Source organism: Canis aureus, chromosome 30, assembly GCF_053574225.1.
Source record: "Canis aureus isolate CA01 chromosome 30, VMU_Caureus_v.1.0, whole genome shotgun sequence".
In the NCBI taxonomy this organism is placed as follows: Eukaryota; Metazoa; Chordata; class Mammalia; order Carnivora; family Canidae; genus Canis; species Canis aureus.
The window spans coordinates 26020346-26044933 of NC_135640.1; the positions used below are offsets into that span (position 1 = coordinate 26020346).

At 35.6% G+C, this 24588-nt stretch overlaps 1 protein-coding gene and 1 long non-coding RNA gene across 13 annotated transcripts in view; one reads left to right on the plus strand and one right to left on the minus strand.

Moving 5' to 3' along the window:
- Window positions 1-21233, plus strand: part of GABPA (GA binding protein transcription factor subunit alpha) — a 35946-nt gene extending 14713 nt beyond the window's left edge. For all 12 annotated transcript variants that reach the window (XM_077878879.1, XM_077878878.1, XM_077878885.1 and 9 more), the window contains 6 exons: window positions 986-1231; window positions 8022-8216; window positions 11239-11292; window positions 12233-12373; window positions 12611-12803; window positions 17651-21233. In XM_077878879.1, coding sequence (XP_077735005.1) covers window positions 986-1231; window positions 8022-8216; window positions 11239-11292; window positions 12233-12373; window positions 12611-12803; window positions 17651-17879 — 1058 coding nt within the window. In that variant the 3' untranslated portion in view covers window positions 17880-21233. The remainder of the gene's footprint in view (window positions 1-985; window positions 1232-8021; window positions 8217-11238; window positions 11293-12232; window positions 12374-12610; window positions 12804-17650) is intronic.
- On the minus strand, window positions 896-16877 carry LOC144301797 (uncharacterized). Its single transcript, XR_013368680.1, has 3 exons — window positions 16724-16877; window positions 4783-4931; window positions 896-1225 (listed from the first exon to the last, which is right to left on the minus strand). It is a non-coding gene; the product is annotated as an uncharacterized LOC144301797 (long non-coding RNA).
- Window positions 21234-24588: the final 3355 nt, after the last annotated feature.

Genomic DNA, 24588 nt, shown 5'->3' on the forward strand with positions numbered 1-24588 from the left:
AAACGTTATAGGTGTATTTGAAAAAAGTGATTTATCTTTATACCATGTAATAAATGATAGCAATACATTTTATTATGGAGTTGGCTTTCAGAGAGGAAGTTTTATTTTTTTCTTTCAAATACACTTTGATTAAATTTGATACAGATTATATAACAGAATCAGTGACCAAACAATAGCTATTAGCTAATATGCTAGTTTCTTAGAGCTGTCATTTTAGTGGAAGTATCGAGATGATTATATACAGGGCTAGTTATTCTGTTGTGACCGTCTTAAGAATTTGGGGTTGTTGATTCATTCAATTGAAAAGGGAAATCAGAAGTTAGTAATGTGAATTTAATCTAACAAACTTAGTGCCTATTCATTTTTAAAACATGTACTTTGACCTTTGAAAAGAAAAACAGCCAGTAAATTATTTTAATTTGCTTAGAAGGACTTTTTAAAAATTCTACAGGTGGGTAACCACTCATTTATATTCTCGCTGGTCTGGCTTTTATATTCTAATCCATACTGGTACTTTTTTTCTAATAAATGTTTATATGTAATTGGGTATGGTGGTGGTGTCTTCTATATTATTTCAGATGTACAGAAAAGTTGCAAGAGTAGTAAAAAAATTCCTGAATGTCCTTTACCTAGATTCTCCAAATGTTAACTTTTATTACATTTGCTTTATTTCCATCCACCAATCCCCGCATTATTTTTAAGAATAAGTTGCAGACATGATTTCCTTCTGTCCCTAAATGCATCAGTGTATGTGTCTTCTAAAAACAAGTAATTCTTTTTTTATGACTACATTACAATTATCAAAATCAGGAAATTAATATTAACACATACTGTCATCTACTGAAATTCTAGTGAATAATTGTATTTATGTCTAAAAGAGAACATTTGCTCTACCTTTTGAGAACATATAAACTAAGCTAAATTTTATTTTTTAGTGGCTTTTTTGTTTTCATGTATATTTACTTTTTTTTATCCCACTCTTAAGGAATTGAGCCTAAGCTAAACATCCTTGAAATTGTAAAACCTGCGGAAACAGTTGAAGTTGTCATCGATCCGGATGCCCACCATGCTGAAGCTGAAGCACATCTTGTTGAGGAAGCTCAAGTAATAACTCTCGATGGCACAAAACACATTACAACTATTTCAGATGAAACCTCAGAACAAGTGACAAGATGGGCTGCCGCTCTGGAAGGTTATAGGAAAGAGCAGGAACGTCTTGGGATACCTTATGGTAATAAAATACTTAATTACATGTTAAGTAGAACAATAAGAATTAAGCTTGACATAGAAGACACTAGAGTCATTAAGTTATAATCTCTTTTCAATGTAGATTTTTTTTTTTAGAAAGAATATTGATTTTCTGTATCTCTCCTTTTATCCCCTTTGAACAAATACTATCTCAGGTGCTAAGAAGACAAATTAAAAAAAAAATACTGTCTTTAGAGTGTTCAGTGTAATTGAAGAGAGAGAAAATAAATAAAAAGAAATATTTACCATAAAAAGTAGCATGGTTTTAAGCTGTCAGTAACTTATATAAAGAGAATGTGCTATTAGGATCTCAGACGGATCAGGGGCACCTGGGTAGCTCAGTTAGTTGAGCATATGACTTTTGACTGGCTCAGGTCAATGTCTCAGGGTTCTGGGATCAAGCCCCAAGTCAGTCTGCCTGCCTCAGCACAGAGTTTGCTTCTCTCCCTCTCCCTCTGCCCCTCCTCCCTAAAATAAATAAATAAATCTTAAAAAGAAAAGAATTTTTTTAAAGATTTTTTTTTATTCATTTACTCATAAGAGACAGAGAGAGAGAGAGAGGCAGAGACACAGGCCAAGGGAGAAGTAGGCTCTCTGCAAGTAGTCCGATGTGGGACTCAATCCCAGGATCATACCCTGGGCCAATGGCAGACCCTCAACCGCTGAGCCACCCAGGCATCCCGAGAAAAGAATAATCTTAAAGGGATTGCAGTGGCCTGGTGAACACTGGGGAAAAGTTTATTATAGATAAACAGTTGAGCAGATGAGGACAGTCCAGATAGCAAATGTGCATGCAAAAGTTAGACGTAGGAGTGAGTATACAGGAGTAAGCGAGAAGATTTGGTGGAGTTACTCTCTAGCATTATAGAACTGCCTTTGATAGATGGACGTGACCATGGGAGATGATGTAGCAGTAGTACGTGACATACGTTGGAACAGATAGAGACTGAATGAAGGGAAAATAGGAGCATGTTATAGATGAGATGTGTCTAGGTGGTAAAGGTCTAGGTTCGCCTAGACTCAATAATTTATGTGCGAAGAGATGAATGAAACCAGTGATAGGTTGCGTGAGGGTAGAGAGGAGAGATTCAAGGACTGATGGAACTTCTCAAGTTTGGGTGACTAGGGGAATGATCATATTGACGAGAATTAGTTATATCTTCATTACATATTTAGTGACCCACATACACCAAGCATCAGATTAAATGCTGGGGTTTCAGTAGTACATAAGAAAGCTAGGCTGTGCCCTCCAGCACTTAAGTGGGGAAGGTGGGGAAGTCTGATATTGGAAAGATTTTTTTCAAGGATTAAGTGTTGGTAGTACTTCCTTTAGAAGTAATAGTACATATTTTAACTGAAAGTAGCCAGAAAGTATTTTCAGGTACACAAGATGTGGAACGAGATAAAGATATTTTCTGGGACTTTGCTGTGTTGAGTTTGTTTTGAAGCTAGAAAAGCATATACAGTCTCTGATGGAGAGAGATTAAATGGAATGGAACTCTTTAAAGCCTGGATCTTGTCAGCATTTCAGGTTGAGGAAAAGGAATGGAAACATGGAATAGCTGAAAAGATAGAAGGAAGATAAGAATTTATATCATGTCTCTGAAACTGAAAAAGTTTTAGATGGTCAAGAGTGGCCATATTGCTGATAAAGAGAAGAATGTCAATTGAGTGGTATCTGTTAAATTTGGGTATCAGAGGTTCATTGGTAGATTTCCAAAAAGTAACTAGAGTTAAGAGACACCGAATTATAGGAAATAGATATTATTGAAGTGGAAAAAACTGAATATTAACCTTTGAGGGGGGGCAAATGGGAAGAGTGTTGGGGGAATAAATAATTATTGAAGGTTCATGAGTTGTTGGTAACCTGAGTATTTGTAGATAAAATGGTTTGGCACTAGCAGGAGAAAGATAGATGAAGGAAGCCAGGAGGTTTTAATTGGAGCATAGGAAGGTAAGCTCAGTTCAAAGAATCAGGTAGCGTCATTCCTCAAATATGTGGTTGACAATATTGTTCTTTATTTGTGACTTGTAGAAGCTAGCATGGATGTGCTTGACATTATTGTTAGTGAGTTTGGAGTCACCTCAGAGAGGGGAAATGCAGTGAGAAGGAAAGAAGGAAGCATACAAACATTTGAAATACTATTTTATAGTTGTACTACTTTCAACAAGAACCCTTTAGTAGCAGAATCTTTTATGGAGAGTAGTATATAAAAATGAATTATAGAGAGTAAGATTATAAATTCTGACTCATAGTTCCTACCAGGGGTATCATTTACTTAGAATAAAGCTCTTTTAAAGCATGTGAGGTTTATTTAGGTATAGGAAGACTTTTTTAAAATCACTGGTTTTTGTTTTGTTGTTGTCATGAAATTGTTAGCAACTGGAAAGTTTTAGAAATTTGATTGCTGTTTTCTTAGGAACCTGTTGTTTCTCATTTCTGTGTCTGCACCTAAGGGTAGTCATTTTGAAATTGCTTAATTCTCTGCAAAATTGAAATAGACCTAACTGATCATAGCTACTTTAAATCTCCTTGAAATATTGATTCATAATTCCCTGAATTCATTTTACACATATCAACTTACTATCTTGACAGGAGCCTAAAGTCACCCCTTCATATATGTACAGTCCTGTCACTGAGATTTTTCCTGATATTTTTTATGTGTTGTTGTTGCTTTTTTTTTTTTTTTTTTTAACTATTTCACATTTAAAAACTGTAGGTGAAACTCAAATTAATGAATTTGTAGTAGGTAGAAGTCTGGTCAAGTGGGAATATGTTAAACTGACTTAGGTAAGATTAAAGTCATTCTTGTCCATTATTAAACAGAAATATTGAAAAGATGACTGTGCTTATTTATTTTTATTTTTACTTCTAGTTTGAATAATTAAAAATAAAGATATATACTTATGATTCTGGCTTCCAGAATTGTTAAGTATTAACATTTTAAGATATTATGTATTGACATAAAAATTAAGTATTACAGGTAGAGTTGATTTGTATCTGACTAGCTCTCCCCCAGTCCGTGGGTATGTTCTCACTAAGTATCTGTCAAATCTGGTTTAAAGAAAGAAAGTCTTATGAAAAGTTTTCCTTTCTTCAGTCCTGCTCCTCAGTTGCAACTACTTTCTACTGTACTGCTTTTTTAAATCATTATTAACTTCTTAATAGGAAGTTACTTCTTTAATCGTTGCAGTAGATGTTCTCTTACATTGCGTTGCAGTAGATTAGTTCTCTTACATGGCTTTCTCCTGCAAGCAAATTAAACTTAACCTTATCTTTCCCCATTTTGTGAATATTCTTAGGTAACTTTTATTTAAGTCATTAGTTATTTTTCTGTACTGTGAGAATTTCTCATATAACCGTGACTGCATTTTGACAACTTTTAATTTTCCTGAAGTTAACAGTTGGCTTAGTTTTTCAATTGTGTAGATTTCTACACATACCAAGATTGTCTCCCATTTCCATCAGTCTGTTTTGTGCCTATGAGTAGTTTTTCCCAGATTCTCAAGTATGTCTGGATTCAGTGTACTTACCACAGAGCTGTCATCCTAGGACATCCTTGACTTTCCTGCAATGCTGGATCTATCTTCCAGATCTTACATTTCCCTTTTTCTTGGTTCTGTTTTCCCAATTTACTCATTATTCTCTCTTTACTTCTTACAGTTTTCCTTAGAAAGGGTACCTAGAAAATAAAAGTAGTTTTTTGTTTTGGGGGTGTTTTGTTTTTTGGGTTTTTTTTTTTTTTTTTTTTGGTAGGGGAGACTGCATACCTGAAAATGTCTTTATTCTCTTCTCTCTGATTGATAGCTTGGGTATAGAATATTAAATTGAAATATTATTTTTCCTCAATATTTATATGGCCTTGTTCTGTTTTATTATAGTGTGAGATGTCCAGGGAGCATTCTGATTCTAGTTCCTTTTTATATCCTTTTTTTTCTTTCTGGAAGATGTTTGGATTTCCTTTTTATCTTTGGTCTTTATCTTGGTTTAGTGGCATTGTGCAACTTTTTCGTATGCTGTAGATTTATGGGTTATGGTGTAGCATTTCATAGCCCTGCGCTGCCTAGTGCAGTAGCTACTAGTCCCCATGTGAGCACTTAAAACCTGCCTGATCTGAACTGAGATGTGCTGTAAGTGTAAAATACCTGGTACAAAGAGAAAAGAATGTAAAATCTTTTAAGTTTTTTATGTTGAACATGTTGAAATAACATTTGGATACATTAAATGAAATTACATTATTATTTAAATAAACTTTACCTATTTCAGTGTAACTGTGAGAAAATTTTTAAAATTACCACATTGTATTTCTGTTGGACAGCTGCTGATCTAGAGAATTTTATCAGGCGGCCTGGGTTGGGTGGCTCAGCGGTTTAGCGCTCCCTTCAGCGCAGGTCATGATCCTGGAGTCCCAGGATCGAGTCCTACATCGGGTTCCCGGCATGGAGCCTGCTTCTCCCTCTGCCTGTGTCTCTGCCTCTGTCTCTCATGAATAAATAAATAAAATCTTAAAAAAAAAATTCTGTTTTGTTATTGCATTGTTTCTGCTTCTGGGTTCTATTTTTCTTTGTTTAATGGTTTGTTTTTAGTCTCTCAAATATCTGACTATCCCTGTTCATCTTTTCATATTTAAGAGTGAATAACTTGAAAGCTAACTAGTTTGAAGCTCTGAAAGGGGTTTTCTTGACTGGACACTGTTAAAATGGGGTAATAGTCATTTCATTAAAAGATTTTTCAAGTGTCAGTATGTATAGATCTTTTTCCTGAGTATCTAACTTTCTGAAGAATTGGCCAAACATCTGACAGGAGTAGAAGGTTGGGGTAAGGATTTAGGGTTGACATGTATGTGAATGCTGCATTCTGCAAGTGGAAAGGGAAGTACAGAGAGTCTCAGTCTTCAGTTTGTAGACTTTTGTTACTGGGATCTATTCTCCCAAAACTCTCTCATCTGTTATTTTCAAGTAGTATTAAAAAATAGAGCCAGTAGAGGTGCCTGGCTGGCTCAGTCAGAAGAGCACTTGACCCTTGACCCTCGGGGTCATGAGATCAAGCCCCACATTGGGTATAGAGATTACTTAAATAAACAAAACTTAAGAAAAAAAAATAGCACCACTTGCTTTCTCGGTTCCTGTCTGTTCCCTTACCCCACTTTTATCTGGACCTTCTCTGTCTTTTTACTTGGTGTTCCTGTGCTACTCAATTTAGATTCTATTCCCTCCAGTTTCTCCTCTCTGTGGTCCCCTCTCCTGGATGTGATCTGTGACTCCGTTTGAAAAACCCAGAGGTGCTGCACTGCTCCAACCCCTTTTAAGCCTTACTATGACCTTTGTACTCAGCTGTTGTTAGATTGGGGAAAACTATTTGAGCTCCTCCTATTAGCTTGGCTTATTCTGCTTTCAATGAAAACTTCTTGGCTGTGTTTGGGTTCTCCTGTGCTCAGAATGAAGAATGGTCAGATGGCTCTTGCTTCATTCGCCCTTTGCCTTCTTCTGAATAGATACTGCTGCCCTGAAAGTCTGTAACTGTTACTGCTTTGTCTTTACCTGGATGTATTTTGGCTTCCATGGGGATATCTTGTCACCTGATTTTATTGTAAATGTACATGAATTTTTGGTTTTGCTCTCTTGCTTGTAGTGGGTTTTTTTAATGTGTGCATTCAGAGGCATTAAAAAACTTTGCTGCCATCTTCTCAGAATCTTCCCTTTCACATTTTTGTGAAAAGATCAAATTAAAAATCAGTTATGTGGCTATCAATCCTATTTTATGTTTGATTCCTTTTTTATTATCGATTGGTTCTTGATAAGTACCTAAATGTTTTTTTTTCTCCCCACTTATTCCAATTAAATAGCATGCATCTTAGGGGTGTGTAACCAATATTCTTTGGATAGATCATCTTTTTCATGCAGAAATACCTATACCAAAATTAAGTCAGCCAGTATTTATTAAATTTATTTGGATAGAATAATCTATTAGGTCCCAGGGATACAATGAAATATGTATACATGTTGGCCATCTTTTTTATTTGTGAATTCAATTAGATAGTAAAAAATGATGAAGAAAATGACTTTTTGGATTTACTTTTCATAGATTTAACAAATTATGCTATGCATGAGGCATTGTTGTAAATTCTAAAGATACAGTGGTTTATAAGATACAGTCCTTGTATTTAAGACCTTAATGTGTTGCAGGGAAAGACAGCTGAGTAAACATGCAATTTGCATGTTGTATTATAAGTGCTGCTAAAGGGTAAATACAGGAGCACCAGCTTTTTACTAGAAGCAAAAGGAAAGGATTATGTTGTGCACATTTTGAGAAATAAGTTTAGCTCCTCAGAAACCCCTTACAGTTTATTTTTTTCAGTGCACCAAATTATACACTGCTAAAAAGTAATGTTTCAAACTTAGATAACATACTCCAGAATAATCACAGAGAATAATAATCACAGAGAATAACATTCTCCAGAATAATCACATATTTTATTCTTAGAGTTGACCCTTGGAGAGTAATTTTACATTGTTTTTCTTGATAAAAATCCAGACTAACGGCTGTAAAACCAGGTGAATTCATTAAAAATTTAGATTGAAAAATTGAAAAGGAGCTGAAGAGAAAATAGAGTATTAAAAATCTTTTTATTTCATTTGAGTTTATTTCACTTGGGAAAAAAACCTGTCTGGATTTTTGTCCATATATGTGTGTATGTATATTGACAAATTAACTGTGAATTTATATAATATCTAAGATAGGACTAGGCTAATGGTACTGTTTTTCTCTCTAGATCCTATACAGTGGTCTACGGACCAAGTCCTGCATTGGGTGGTTTGGGTAATGAAGGAATTCAGCATGACTGATATAGACTTGACCACGCTCAACATTTCCGGAAGAGAATTATGCAGTCTCAACCAAGAAGACTTTTTTCAGCGAGTCCCTCGGGGAGAAATTCTGTGGAGTCATCTGGAACTTCTCCGAAAATGTATAAAATTTGAATTATTATCTATTTGGCACTCTAGCTTGAATTTAACTTTATTTCTTATAACATTGTCTTCATTGTTCATTGTGATCAATGATAATAGCAATAATAGCACCTATTAATTGTTAAAGGCTGTGTGGGAGCTTTATATATATTATCTCACTTAATCTCTCTGCTAATGCCCCAAATCATTACTTTCCTTACTTTTTTAGATAGGATAATGAGGCTTAGAGAGCCAGCCCCAGAAAGGTACACAGCTAGGGAGTGGCAGTCAGGATTCAAAACCAGACTGACAAACATGAGAATCCAAATTCTTAAGATTCTGTGTCCACACTTAGCTCTCTTTGTAAATTCCAGTTTATTGACTTCTGTTTCATCAGTCAGTTCTTTAATTTACTCTTCATCTTCTGGAAATTTAAAGTTATTCACTGATTTCTTCCCTCAATGAAATCTTCTAAAATTCCTTTTAATTGAATGGGATCTTAAGGGAGAAAGTAGTATGCAGTCCTCTGTCTTGAATTGAAGTCTGCTGGTTATAAGTGTTTCCATGTTGGCTCCACAGACATTATTATTATGATTAAGTGACTATATAAAGAAATTAGAAACTTCTTGGCTGACCAACAACAACAAAAAAGCTCAAATAAATGTAAATTATTTTGTGTGAATTTTAATCTTGTATTTCAGTGACTGTCTGTTAAAATAGCGCAGCAATATCCTGTTCCCTAACACCATTCTGCGGGCCAGAAATGCTAGCCAGACCCACATACTTTTCAGAATGTGTGAACAGGACAGACGCTGACTTTGTTTTTGTAATGGTTATGGGTAAAAAAGTAACTGGTAGGGTTTTTTCTCTTATGCGCCCAGTAAAGGAGCAGCTCTGGTTGGAGGGATTTTCCACAGGTATTTGAAGGCTTAGGGTTTTCATCTGAGGTGCATTCTCTGCTGCCGAATAAGAAATGAGCTCGAGGGAGAAGCTTTCCTTCATTGATTATATTTATAGTTTCTTTCATGGAATCTCTTAAATATTAGAGGTGAAAAGTGTCTGTTGACACTGAAAGTCTTACTGCATTCATTACATTTACAAGAATTATTTCCAGTTGTTCTTATTAGGTAAATAAATGTTCTAGTTGAAGTTTTGTCCTTTGATTTCACAGGTTTTTATTTTCTACAGAGCTTTTCCAATAAATAAGGCAAACTCTTGCATTTTTTTCAGGTTTTTAACATGTGAGTCACTTTTGCTGAAGTGTTTTCCTTGTAGGGACTTGTCAGGATTAGGACAAAGATAGTTTGCTTAGGTTCCAGTATAATTTTTCTTAAATTGGGGTGTTCTGCGCTCTCCTCCAAGGCAGTACTTTATTGTTCTTGTCTCTTTCTGGTTCTCCTAGTACTTATCAATCTTTAAAGCTCATCCAGAACCTTTTCCTAGTATAGGGAGTGAAGGAATCTTGTGTATCTGTTCATTTTCTTGAAGTGGAGAGAATGCTCAGAATGAGGAATCTGGGTGAAACAGTAGAATCTTCAGCTTACTGATAGGTTTCAGGTGTTGGGCTTTTTGAAAACATTTTCCTTGAATCCTTATAACAGCTAATTTAGGTGGTAGATGGGGATAATTCATTTAAACTTGAGGAAATTAAGTTTATTGAATAATTTACCAAAGTCCCAGAGCCAGGAATGAGTGCTAAGATCAGAACCAGCATCTGTCCCATATAATTATATAAACCCCTAAGGAAAGCCCCCATCTGACAGGGTTTAGACCTCTTCTCAGTTTCTCAGCCCTTTCCAGCTCTGTGTGCTGGAACTGGTTCCTGGCATGGCACCTTAAGTAGAACTGTGTTCAGGACCAGGCACTAGGACTCAAACTACACAGGTGGTTGCTGGTGGGTACAGCTTCAAGAGAAAAGCATCCAATCTATGATGGGCCCTAAATAAATAGACTGAAGTATTAGAGACTGGGAAATAGGAACTCTCGTTTAAGAAATAAAGAATAGCATTTGAGTAGGGAATAGTAACAGATGAGGAAGGCATGGAATGAATATAACCTCTAAAGGGTTATATTAATTAGGACCTTTTACAGTGTAACTCTGATGTTGAGAGCTAGATTGGTAGCCATTGTTAAATTATTTTGTTCCCTTGTGACATTTAGGACCATTACAATTTTATTGAAAATTTAGCTATCTTTAAGGAGCATTATAAAGTTAAAGCAGTTTGCAGGTGCCTCCATGGTTCAGTCGGTTAAGCATCAGACTCTAATTTCGTCTCAGGTCATGATCCTCAGGGATGTGAGATCGTGAGGCTTCCTGCTCAGCACGGAGTCTACTTGAAATTTTCTCTCTCCCTCTCCCTTTCTCTCTCTCTCTCTCTCAAATAAAATCTTTTTTAAAAAAAGTTAAAGTGAGGGCAGCCCAGATGGCTCAGTGGTTTAGCGCCGCCTTCAGCCCAGGGCGTGAACCTGGAGACCCGGGATCGAGTCCCACCTCAGGCTTCCTGCATGGAGCCTGCTTCTCCCTCTGCCTGTGTCTCTCTCTGCCCTCTCGCTCTCTCATGAATAATTAATTAATTAATTTTAAAAAGTTTAAGTGAATTTATTCAAAACTTTTCAGTTTGTTAGAATAGTACATTCTGAAGATCTCTCAGTCATCTTGACTGAGAATGTATATCTTTGAATGTATAAGTAATTTCAGTGTGATGTATATTCTCAACTTTGTTGATCTTGAAGATTTCCATGTTTTTAAATGGTTTCACACAGATAAATAGATAGAGATATTTATGTTTAGAAGACCATGATTCTCTGAATAACTTTTCTTAACATTAAAAGAATTGGACCTCTCCATTGGCTACTTCTCTTAAAGTATCTTTTTCCTTGCAAAGTGACTATCAAGTATTTTTGAAATTATCGTGCCAGTAAGTTTTCTTCAATGTTTTGCTTTTTTGTTTATTTGGTTGATTACTTAGATTGAGTTTTACTAACTTAAGTTTGCATTTCTGGGTTTAAGTGTAAACAAAAATTTTTGTGTGTGTTCTTCAGATGTGTTGGCAAGCCAAGAACAACAGATGAATGAGATAGTTACAATTGATCAACGTGAGTACTCATGCCCATTATGTATGCCCATTTGTCAGTAAGAGATTTTGTTTTAATTCAGCACTGCAAGGTAATAAAAAGGAAATTTAATTTTTAAACTTTTTATGAAATATTTTAAATATAACAAGAATTAAAGTATAACATCTGCGTACACCATAAGAATTAAAACTATCAAGTTTACCTGTTGTAGATCGCATTTGAAATGATTATTCTGAATTTGATGTTTATTATTCTATGTATATTTTATATTTTTACCACCTAGGCAACCACAATTTATGCATTATTTTACCCATGTTTAAACTTTTTGGGTAAAATGATTAAATAAACTACACATATTTTTATAACTTGCTTTTTTTGTGGAACAGAGACTTGTGTTGGTACTTGCAGTCTGATTTCACTCATTTTCACTGCTATTATTTTTCAAACTCTGAATATCATGGAATGAGTATTTGTAAGAACGTGAGGTCCTCTGGTTTATCGCAGGGGTTCCACCCTTGCAACCTGACTGGGGACCACCAGCACAGCTTTCCATAAAGTGGGGGGAGGCTCTGGTACTCTCACCAGTACTGCATGTGAGTTCTTATGTGTCCACATTTTCTCCCAGCATTTGATAAACTACTTTTAATAAAGAATTACTCTTAAAGCAAATGTTTTTACCATTCTTTGTCTAACGTATATACACCACTAAGTTCATCCAAAATAAGACCAACTCTTATTCCTGCAGTTCAGATTCACAACCCATGATGAAAACATCGTACCTTATCCTCAGAACTTCTTTGGTAATTTTGTTCAAAACTGCTGTGGAGTAAGGTTTTTTTGAAAGGCCTTTTGTTGAGCTAATTGGAGGGGCATTAATGAAACTAACAGCATTTTCTGTCAGTAATGTTTCTCGTGGCTTGTATTAGAAAAGAAAAAATGTTTCCCTTGTTTTTCTGTGCAGCTGTGCAGATTATCCCAGCATCAGTGCAGTCTGCTACCCCAACCACCATTAAAGTCATAAACAGCAGTGCAAAGGCAGCGAAAGTACAAAGAGCTCCAAGGATTTCAGGAGAAGATAGAAGTTCACCTGGGAACAGAACGGGTATTTTTGCATTATCTTACGGTATTTATAAAATTTGTCAAATCATGTGTATTTTGTCCTGTTTCACTGTATGAAAGTATGAATGTGGATTATTTCTCTGGCAGTATGTAAATAGCATTTATAAGAATTTTTGTTTGTAGCATGGTTGAGGGATGAACCAGAGAACCTGTTTATTGCCTTTTGCCTGCTATTAACCCATAACACTGTGGTAAACACTTGTCCTTTCTGTCAATTTAGGAAACAATGGCCAAATCCAACTGTGGCAGTTTTTGCTAGAACTTCTTACTGACAAGGATGCTCGAGACTGCATTTCTTGGGTTGGTGATGAAGGCGAGTTTAAGCTAAATCAGCCTGAACTAGTTGCGCAAAAATGGGGACAACGTAAAAATAAGCCTACAATGAACTATGAGAAACTCAGTCGTGCTTTAAGGTAAGCATTTATCATTATTATGATTATTACTTTTTATTATCAAGCCTTTCTAAAAAATGACTTTTTATAGGTTTAATATTGTTATATAACATTAAAAGATTTGTTTATAAGATGTTTATTTAATTTTTTAAAAAGCTAAAAATTTCACACTTGTGTTAAAAGTGACTTTTTTAAGATTTATTTTATTCATTTTAGAGAGCTTGTGCACGCTTGAGCATACGGGTAGGGGGAAGGGCTGAGGGAGAGAAAGAGTGAAACTTTAGCGACTCTGCACTCAGCACAGAGCTCAGGGTGGGACTCCATCCCCGGATCCTGAGATCACAACCTGAGCTGAAACCAAGAGTCAGACACTTAACTGACTGAGCCACCCAGGCGCCCCCAAAATGACTTTTACAAAGATCTTTAGTATTAACTTTGAGGCACATTGTTTTGTTTTCTTTTTAGGATGATTCCAAGATTATTTGTTTTTATCTCATTCAAAAGCATATATTATTCTGTTAAAAAGTCTTATGTTTAGGGACTCCTGGATAGCTCAGTCAGTTAAGCATCTTCTTACAGTTCAGGTCATGATCCTAGGGTCCTAGGATCATGCCCCACATTGGGCTCCCTGCTCAGTGACGAGTCTGCCTCTCCCTCTCCCTCTCTCTCTCTTTCTCTCTCAAATAAATAAAATCTTAAAAAACTTAAGTGTTTAATCTCCGAATTTTCTGTTATTTGCATAACAGATAAAGATGCTATCATTTATTTGTATAGGTGAATTGAGTGTAAATTTTAGCAAAGATGCATATATTTTGTTTTTTATAACTAGGTGCAAAATGTCAACCCATTTCTCTGTTCTTTCTCCCCTTTCAGCCTGCCTAAATCTGAATATCCAACCTTTACACAGTTTGAATTGGAATAGAATAAAACTATTTGTAACATCTCATAAGTAGTATGAATTTTTTTTGACATAAGTACTCAAATTATTCTTACTATGGAGATGGAAATTCAGTATGTGCATTTAAGTTAAAAAGCAAGATATATGGAAATATCACGGAGCTAATGTCCTTTCTTGGAAGATTGAACATAGTGTAAAATAGCTCTGTAATTTATCTCTGTTTCTAAGTAATATGCTTTTACTGCTGCTTGGGCATTGTGAATTTCACACTATGAGAATGTGATCTACCTCTCATCCCTACACACATTCTCTTTGTCCCTTCATAATGTAATTACATAATTATATGGAAATTGTGGTAATATCAGTTTTCATTGTTAGGATCATTATCATGTAAGTATTGTTACATATTTTAGCATGATTATTTTTTCCAAAATAACTGGTTTCCTTAGCATTCATAAGTAACTAAAATGCTTGCTTTTCTTTTTTTCTTTTTTCTTTTTTTAATGTTATTTATTTGAGAGAGCACGACTTAGGATGGGGGTGGTGGGCAAAGGGAAAGGGAGAAGCAGGCTCCCTGCTGAGTAGAAAGCCCGATGCGGGACTCAATACCAGGACTCTGATATTATAACTTGAGTTGAAGGGAGATGTTTAACCAACTGAGCTTCCAGGTGCCCCTAAAATGCTTTATTTTCAATGTATTTATCATTTATTTAGTCTCACACACTTTGCCAACTATTTTAAGATCCTTTCCGTATAATGAGAATTAAAACTGTCATTTTTGGCAGTTGATATGATTAGATATACACAAGTCCCTTCAAAATAACAGATAAATTATTAGAGTTAATCATTAAGATGCCTGTTCTCCCCAGATTGATACAAGTTTCAATGCAGAAAGGTTTTTTTTTGTTTTGTTTTGTTTTGTTTTTTGTTTTTTGTTTTTTTAGAACTTAACATGTGGATTGTGAAATTTATAAATGTGGGAATGTAAAGTGCCATAGTAACAGGGATACCAGAAGAAGATGAACAGAGCAGAAAGACTTGCTCTCCAGGACATTGAAACTTTCTGTAAACCTACAACAATAGCATGTGTGTTGTTTGCTTAGAACAAATAGATCACAGATTACAATAAAGAGCCCAAGTAGAACCAAGAATATAAGAGTATTTGACTTAAAGATGGCATGGGGAAAAGACATGAGGAAAGACCCGTTTTTCAAATCAGCAGAGCTGAGACATTGACTATCCATAGGAAATAAAGTTAAATTCCACCTCTTCCTCATACTATACTAGAAATTGGTTCCATGTAGCTTATAGCTATAAATGTGGAAAGTAAAATAGGAAAGCATCCAGGAATATCTCCATGATGTCAGTAGGTGAGGAAAGACATCAAACAATCTACAGCACTAAACCTGATGGAGAAGATTAAGAAATTGGACTACATTTAAATTAGAACTTTTGGTCAATGGAAGCCATCATTAGGAGAGTGAAAGGCAAGCCACAGACCTTACACAAAAGTCATGTTTGAAGTACAAATCAATAGGAGAAGTAGAAAAAAATAGGCAAGAGACTTGAATAGGCAGTACCAGCTGGAGATTATGTGCATGGCCAGTGACTGCCACTGTGCACAGCCTCTTTTGTAATCCGGGAAACACATTTGGAAACCATGATAAAATGACACAACACAGTTCTCAGGGTGGCTAAAATTTAAATGATTCCCAGTACCAAGTGTTGATGAGGATGTGGAGGAGCGGGAATGCCTCTACACTTTGGGGTAGGGATATAACCTCTTAACTCAGGAGTTTCTCTCCTAAATATTTACCAGACAGAAGCACATGCTTATGTCCACATATGTGCTCATAGCATTATTTATAATATCCAAAGACCAGAAACCAAATACCTATGAACAAGAGAGTGACTAAATGAATGGTGGTAAACAAAAGTAGACTGTATCCATGGAAATGAACTGCCTACAGGCACTGATATAGATGAATCTCACAAACGTAATGTTCGGTGAAGGAATCAGACCCACCCAAAAGAGTATATATTTTATGAATGCATTTAATAGTGTAAAGTTCAAGAACAGAAAAAGTAAATTACAGCATTGAAGGATACATATTTGGGTGACAAGCAATGAACCACCATCATGGAACAGGATTGTGTTTACCTTTTAGAGTGAGGCGGGGTAGTGATTGGGAAGGGCCTTTGAGGGATTCTGGGGAAATCTATTTCACAATTTAAAAGGCTTAAAAATATACAAGCTTCAAAAAAGCAGGGAGAGGGGATCATGTGCATGAAAGTACAGATACTGTGTACTACCTTACTACTTTCTTCATTTTAGAGAGGGTACAAATATGAATGTTCTTATATGTGGTTGTATGATGCATCTACTAGATTGAGGACATACTAAGTAAATTTAAAAATTAATGTTTGTATTCTTTATCATCTCTTACTAAGAGACAGAAGATTATACCAACTCCATTTTCCTCCTTGAAATATAAAACCACTTTCTTCATTTTACTTTTTTCTCAAGGGTCTGTTATAACCTTACATACTATGTAAAAATTTTCTAAGAAATTGAAATACTAATCTCATTTTTTTTTATTATACTAATCTCATTTTAAACTGGATGACAGGAAATTGGTGGTTTGTGGGTAAGATCTAAATTCTATATAAATGTAATTGGCACAAAAGAAAACACGAGAACTCTGCCCAGTGTTTTGTATCTCTCACTGAGAAAGTGAACATAACTGACTGTTAGACTTTTGCTATTCTGAAATTTAGGAAAAGTGACTTAATATCCTGCATATGGATCAGCCTTTTTATTAATGGACTCTTGATTAAGTTGAATGACTTTTATAATAAAATCTTGCTAAATGTGGTAGTTGTTTATACCACTTTGGTACTTTGGCAAATGGTCATTCCTTTCATAACTGCTCATTGTCAAATTGGTACTGACAGGCAGTGCAGTTTTAAAATGAAGGCTTCACAGGATAGGGAAAAAATAATAAAAGGCTTAATCCTCCTATCTATAAAAGTCTCGACTTACCTTTTTTCCTTTTGTTGGACTTGGCAGCACATAACAGTAAATAAAGTCTGTTTTCCAAAGTAAATACAAATCCAGCTCTATTTCCACTCCATACATAGCAACAGTAAACTAGACTTCTAGATTTGTCTGTGTAGGTATAGAAACCTTGTTTCTTTATGATGTCCTCTTTCCTGGTGTTCTGTATTCTGTCCTTCTTCTAGCCCTTTACTTACACTTTTGAGGCTCCCTTTTGTATTTGAATTTGGATTTGAATTTCACTGAAAGGAGAGCCTTTACACATTAAAACGGTGACGGTGAAGGCGTGGCTACAACATATAGCAGATTCCCACAGTCTGTAGAATATGTGTATTAAAAATTGTCTCCTTTTATATGGGTTCTTAATTATTAACATAGCTTATATTTTATAGAGGGCTATGTGCCAGTCATTGTGTGCTTAAGTGAGCACTTTGCAAAGATAACCCTTTTAATTCCCAACAATTCTCTGAAGGTAAGTACTGTTTTTAACCTCATTGTATAGATGACGAATAAAAGCTTAGAGAAAATGTGACTTCCCTGTGGTGACAAAATCACAAAGTCGAGACACTGGATTTTGAATCTTGACATTCTGATTCCAAGCCCTTGCTTTCAAGTTCTTTGTTTTGTTTTAATAATGTTCATTTTAAATTAGTATTTTATCATAGTTGTTGAAATACATTTTGAAAATTTAATATATAGAGTTTTAGAATACTGAATCTTGAAATTTTAGTGAGTAATGTTTTGAAGTTTCCTTGGATGGTACCATTAAATATTTCTATATAACTTCAGTGTTAACTGATGTTGGTATAGATACAATACTAGGCTTCTGCCTATGCAAGAATCTGTTAAATATTTTAAGAAGTCCAAATTCTGTATTTTTTCTATGGTCCTAATGTGTTTTTCTTTTTAAAGGTATTATTATGACGGGGACATGATTTGTAAAGTTCAAGGCAAGAGATTTGTGTACAAGTTTGTCTGTGACTTGAAGACTCTTATTGGATACAGTGCAGCAGAGTTGAACCGTTTGGTCACAGAATGTGAACAGAAGAAACTTGCAAAGATGCAGCTTCATGGGATTGCCCAGCCAGTCACAGCAGTAGCCCTGGCTACTGCTTCTCTGCAGACGGAAAAGGATAATTGAGCCCAGGACCTTCTGGGAGTCCGAGGTCTTTCTTAAATAATTAGAGCAAATATTGCTCTTACCTTTATTACTGAATTTGAATCTTTTATTTCTAGACTGTACAATCTGATGCATGATTTTTTTATAAATATTTCATACTCTTGTGAATTTGGATCTTTTTACTTTGAGCATATATTTTAGAATATGTGTATGTTAAGGATCACCACAATGTCTTCAGCACGAAGTCAGGTTCATTGTGGGATAGTTTGTTAACAGTCAGGAAAGCTAAACTGGTCAGTATTAATGTCTAGCCCTACCAAAAATAGCCAGTAGCATCTGAGGATGAAAAATAAATGAAGTATCTCCAGGAAACAGTCTGGCATAACTATTTTTGAAAATATAACTGTTTCCCCCTCTCTGCTGCTTTAGATGTTGCTTTACATAGAACCAGAAAATGGAATTTTTCACAGCTAAAGCATGTGTGCCTGTTTCATCTAATCAAGCAGAGCTAAAATATTCATATCAAATAAAATTATAATATTAATTACTAAACTGAGAGTATCAGGTTATTAAAATAATTTATATATTTGCAAGCAGAGGACAATAAGAAGTCAACTGGCAAAAGAGCATTGCTGCAGAAGGAGATCCAGGTTGAAATTTGGCTTACCTCAAGCTAATTTTAAGGATTTTCTGTATAGATTATTCATAATGTCAGGCCAAGAATTTAAATTATTTTAAGAGAGGCATTTAATTCTAATAAACCAACTATTAGAAAAATTCTGAAATGATCTCTGTTTTTCCTGTCAGAGATTTAAAAAACTGAAAAGGTATACCTCAGCCAGAAAATAAAAGTTTGGTTTAGTTTGGTTTGGTATGGCTTGCTTTCTTTTTTTAAAATTGCCCTATACTGCTAGTGTATTATACAAAAGCAGCTTATATAGTCATTGTGTTTCTGATGAAATGAAGACTTTAAATCAGTCAGCAGTACTTTACCTTTCAGGACAAGAGCAAATTACTTGCCAATAGTTTTAAAAGGAAATTCTGACCTCCAGTATAGGCAGTCTGCTCTCAAAACAAAATTTCCCATTTCCTTAATTTCTTCCTTTTGAATATTATATATGTGTGAGCATAAATATCTATATATATGTCCAATTGACTGTTTTATTATATATACCTATACACATACATATGAAGATATAATGGTATTCAAAAGGAAAGATATTTTAAAACATAACTCATTTAAAAAATGTTTTAATTATGATTTTCATATATATGAAACTTATCACAAGCTAACACTAAACAGAAATGGCTAGAAAAGTCTTTTTTGCTTGCTTTCTTTATTTCTTTTTGCTTTTTGTTTTAAGGTATTATATGCGAATCATGAGATACTGGCAAAAAGCTTTTAATCCTCTTACAGCAGAAGATTGATTCTTAAATGTTACTTTATGCACCTTCTCCTTCATCATTTTCTTTAAACCCACCCCCCCTAGGCAGCTTTCTAAGATCTCAGTTGATGCTTCTGACTAACCAGGAGGAAAGGGGTATAAGTTGAGGAGGCATCACTAGCAGTCGCTATACTGGTACCAGACGGTAGTCTGGAATGAGCCAGAAGGCAGGGATCTTAGGAACCAGCAGGAGAGGAAGGATCTCTGATCTTCTTTGGTAACCTCAAACCGTAGCTTGAAGTGCTGTGTGCTGTAGGACTATGATGTGTAGGGTCAGTTCTCATCTATATGATTAAGTCGTTGAGACTGTGGTAGCTGCCTAAAAAGAGTAAAACTTGTAACTTCTATTTTTACCTTTTTATAAACATACAGCATAGACTGACAAACTATCAGTTACTTTGGGCACTGACTACAAGAATATCTGAGTAGAATAACCATATGAAATAATATATAGAAGCTTTAGGTTCAGATAACAAATAAATGGCTGAAAAGAAGGTTTTGCACCATATTACAATCTGGGGAGTTGACAAGTCGCTTATGGTTTTAAAACATACAAGGAAGTAAATTCTTCTGGTATGTTATCAAGAGCTCAAAATTTTTTATTTTAGTATTAAAATGCTTTTGGGGAGACGTTACTTTAAAGTTTTAGCAAAGATGACAGACTTCTTTATGTTGCGATTATATATATTTGTATATATTTCAAGGCAAGGAACCCACGTTTCTTTTGGATCTCCAAACTATTGCTGCCTCTCCTTTAAGCATTCCTCAGATTCCTTCTTTCAAAGACACATTCTATCCATTTTTCTTCCTTTGGCAGTTTTATTCCCCATTACAACTTGAACAAAGATCATTCTCATACAGGTGCTATTTCTTTTTTTCTTTTTCATCTCCATCTTTCACCATCATTTTATGCACCAGAACGTAGGTGAAGTCATGAGACTGATTCTCCCACATGATTGAAGAAACTTGAGTTACGTTTTCTCAACCTAAATATTAAACTGTCTCCATTGTTCTTATTAAGGTTACATTATCAGAAAGCCAGGCAGTCTTTTCTTTTATTGAAAGAGAACTTGTGTTGTAAAAGAAGATACAATTCATGCTATTCATTCTTTGCTGTTTTTATGAATAAATTTTCCATAGAGGAATTTACAGTGTATTTAAAGGAAGAAAGATAAAATGGTTGGTCATCTTTTGTACCCTCTAAGTACAAAGTAAGGAAATGTCCATTTTTGCTTTAAAACTTGTTTTCCATGTGTGGTTCTTACTGAGCCAACTTTGATGTGTATCTAGCCTGAAGTTGGAAATTTGTGTTGATACCAGAAAATCAGACACATTAAAGAATTGCTATGTGTCGTTGATCTTCACATGTATCAACTCATCACATTCATTTTTGTATCAATCCATGTCAGATAATTAGAGAAATGGTTTAGTTGTTTTCCTTTTCCCATTAATGACGAAACTCAAGTGTGACATTTTTTTAAAAGGTTGTGCCTCCAAACATTTTTGGTGAGGTCACCTGTTTTCCATGTCCATCATTTTATGCTACTGCCTTTTAAAAAGAACTAGTGTATCTTTGAAATAGCACAAAAATGTTTTAAAATTCATAATTACAAAACAACCTGTGACTAACTTAATGTCTTCACATCTAGAAGGTGTAAAAATATTGATATTTCAGTGATATTTCACTTGCTGCCAGAAAAAAATATTCTCAGTCTTTTGTAAAAGGAAGGAGGATTTTTGCATACATTTTTACTCTTTAAATAAAGACACTTATACGGTCATAATAACAATTATGTATTTCTTTGTGGTTTTTATTTTTTTTGTAATTTTACATGAAACAGTTATTTTCTATTTTTACTCAGATAAAAAATATTTGTGCATAAAATGTAAAAATAGTAAAATGAGAAAAATAAAACTATTATACAGTATATTTCTGTGTTCTTGGAAGTTTTTTTCCTACATAAAAAAGTCTGAAATTCTTGGAATTAGGTTGGATGAGAAAATATGACAGTCTACATCTGTTGTATTGTACATGAGTACCATATACTTTATTTAAAAACTATCAATTTGGGAAGAACAGATTCCACTGAACTAAAATTAGATGTTAGAGTTACTGTTTTTAAGAAAATGAGGAGTCCCTGGGTGGCTCAGTCAGTTGAGTGTCCAACTCTTGATTTCATCTTAGGTCATGATCTCAAGGTTGTGGAATCAAGCCTTGTGACAGGCTCTGTGCTCAGCAAGGAGTCTGCTTGAGATTCTCTCTCCCCTGCCCCTGCTCACACTTTCTCAAAATAAATAAATCTTAAAAAAAAGAAAAAAGAGGGGCACCTGGGTGGCTCAGTCAGTGAAGCTTCTGCCTTGGGCTCAGGTCATGATCCTTTGTTCCTGGGATCGAGCCCCGAGTCCTGCTCCCTGCTCAGTGGGTAGCCTGCTGCTTCCTCTCCCTCTACCTGCTGCTCACCCTGCATGTGCTCTGTCAAATAAGAATCTTAAAAGAAATGAAATACCATCCACAGAGCCAAACTTTTAGAATAGCAACAGAAGGAATGGTAGTAACACTGAGTACTTGTGAAAAGGCAAGTCTTTTTCAACTAAAGAAAAAAAATCACCTGTTTATGTTGCCTCAGCCAGGACCAGTCTTTTTTTTTTTTTTTTTTTGAAAGTGGCCTTGTCAGCAAACGAGTTGGTAAAAGCTTTTATTTTCTCCTTAAACTTTTGTTTTAATGGGTCTCAAAATTCTGTGACAGATTTTTCGTCAAGTCGTTTCCATTAAAAAGTACTGATTTTAAAAACTAACTTAAAACTGCCATACATGCACACTCACACAAAAAAAGGTCCGCAAAATATTCTCCTTTCCTTCTGAAGGTTTTATGATGCATTGTTATCAATAACCAGTCTTTTACTATTAAACGTAAATGGCCAATTGACACAGAGACTTCTGAGACCCTTCCTCCACCACTGATTAAGACTGGGGTGGCAGGTGTTGGGGATAATATTCATTTAGCCTTCTGAGCCGCCTTCTGGATGGACTTGGAGACGTGGCCAGCTCCAGCTGCCTTCTTGTCCACTGCTTGGATGACACCCACAGCAACCGTCTGTCTCATGTCACAAACAGCAAAACGGCCCAGAAGAGGACAGAGAAGCTCTCAACACACATAGGTTTGCCAGGAACCATATCAACAAAGGCAGCATCCCCAGATTTCAAGAACTTGGGACCATCTTCCAGCTTTTTTCCGGAATGATCTCTCTTCTTCAGCTCAGCAAACTTGCGAGCAATGTGAGCTGTGTGATGATCCAGCACAGGTGCACGTCCAGCACTGATTTGTCCTGGATGGTTCAGGATAATCACCTGGGCCATGAAGCCAGCTGCTTCCATTGGTGGGTCATTTTTGCTGTCACCAGCCACGTTGCCATGACGAACATCTTTGACAGATACGTTCTTGACATTGAAGCCCACATTGTCCCCAGGAAGAGCCTCACTTGAAGCTTCGTGGTGCATTTCAACAGACTTTACTTCAGTTGTAACATTGACCAGAGCAAGGTGACCACCATGCCAGGCTTAACAACACCAGTCTCCACTCGGCCCACAGGGACAGTACCAATACCACCAATTTTGTAGACGTCATCTCTTCCAGCTGTAGGGTGGCTCAGTGGAATCTATTTTGTTAACACCAACAACTAGTTGTTTGACACCCAGTGTTTTAAGCCAGAAGGGCATGCTCCCGGGTCTGCCCCATCTTGGAGATACCTGCTTCAAATTCACCAACACCAGCAGCAACAATCAGGACAGCACAGTCAGCCTGAGGTGTGCCTGTTATCATGTTTTTGATAGTGTTTGTGTCCTGTGGCATCAGTGATGGTCACATAATACTTGCTGGTCTCGAATTTCCACAGGGAGATATCAACGGTGATACCATGTTCATGTTCAGCTTTCAGTTTATCCAGGACCCAGGCGTACCTGAAGGAGCCTTTTCCCATCTCAGCAGCCTCCTCAAATTTTTCGATAGTTCTTTTGTCAATCCCACCACATTTGTAGATCAGATGACCAGTAGTGGTAGACTTGCCCGATCTATGCATCCAATGACTATGATGTTTATTTTATTTTATTTTATTTATTTTATTTTATTTTATTTTATTTATTTTATTTTATTTTATTTATTATTTTATTTTATTTATTTTATTTATTTTATTTTATTTTATTTTATTTTATTTTATTTTATTTTATTTTATTTATTTTATTTATTTTATTTTTTTATTTCATGACACAGAGAAAGAGAGACACAGGCAGAGGGAGAAGCAGGCTCCGTGCAGAGAGCCCAACTTGGGACTCAATCCTGGGTCTCCAGGATCACACCCCCGGCTGAAGGCGGCGCTAAATTGCTGAGCCACCTGGGGCTGCCCCAATGACTATGATGTTGATGTGAGTCATTTCCTTTCCCATTTTGGTTTAGGTTTAGTGGTGGTTTTCACGACCCCTGTGTTCTGGCAGCAAACCCGTTGCAAAAAAGAAAAGCTTTTTTTTTAAGATTGTATTTATTTATTCATGAGAGACACACAGAGAGAGAGAGACAAAGGCAGAGGGAGAAGCAGGCTCCATGCAGAGAGCCCAATGTGGGACTCGATCCCCCATCTCCAAGATTACGCTCTGAGCTGAAGGCAGACACTCAACCACTGAGCCACACAGGTGCCAAGGACCAAAGTCTCTGGAATCAAATGGGTCAGAAAAGGTGTTGTGTGTTATGTATGGTCAAGCAATGATCAAACTATGACATGCTTACAAGATTATGGTTTGAGTGAAATAAATTGCTCTAAAACCAAAACCTAATTTTGTCCCATTTGAAGTGATGAAAATAATCAGAAAATCAGGTATAATTTGTAATCCCAAACTGATTTGTGTGCGTGTATGACTTTAATTTGCAAGCTAAGCACATGTTTAAAAGGCATTTTACTACTATTAAACTGATTTAAAATACTAACTTAGAATGATTTTAAAACCTGTGGTGAAGGGCCACTTTCTTATTTCCAATATGTCACAGACTGAAAGTCTTATAAAATGAATGAAGGGCAGCGGGGGAAATGAAGAGTTGCTTAATGGGTATAGAGTTCAGTTTTGCAAGATGAAAAATCTCCATATGTTGGTTACACAATAATGTGAATATCCTTAACATTACTGAACTGTACACACTTAAGAGTAAAACAGCAAATCTTATTTATATCTTAACCACAACTTAAATATTTTTAAAAATGAATCACTAAGAGAATTTAATAATGTAGTTCAAATTACA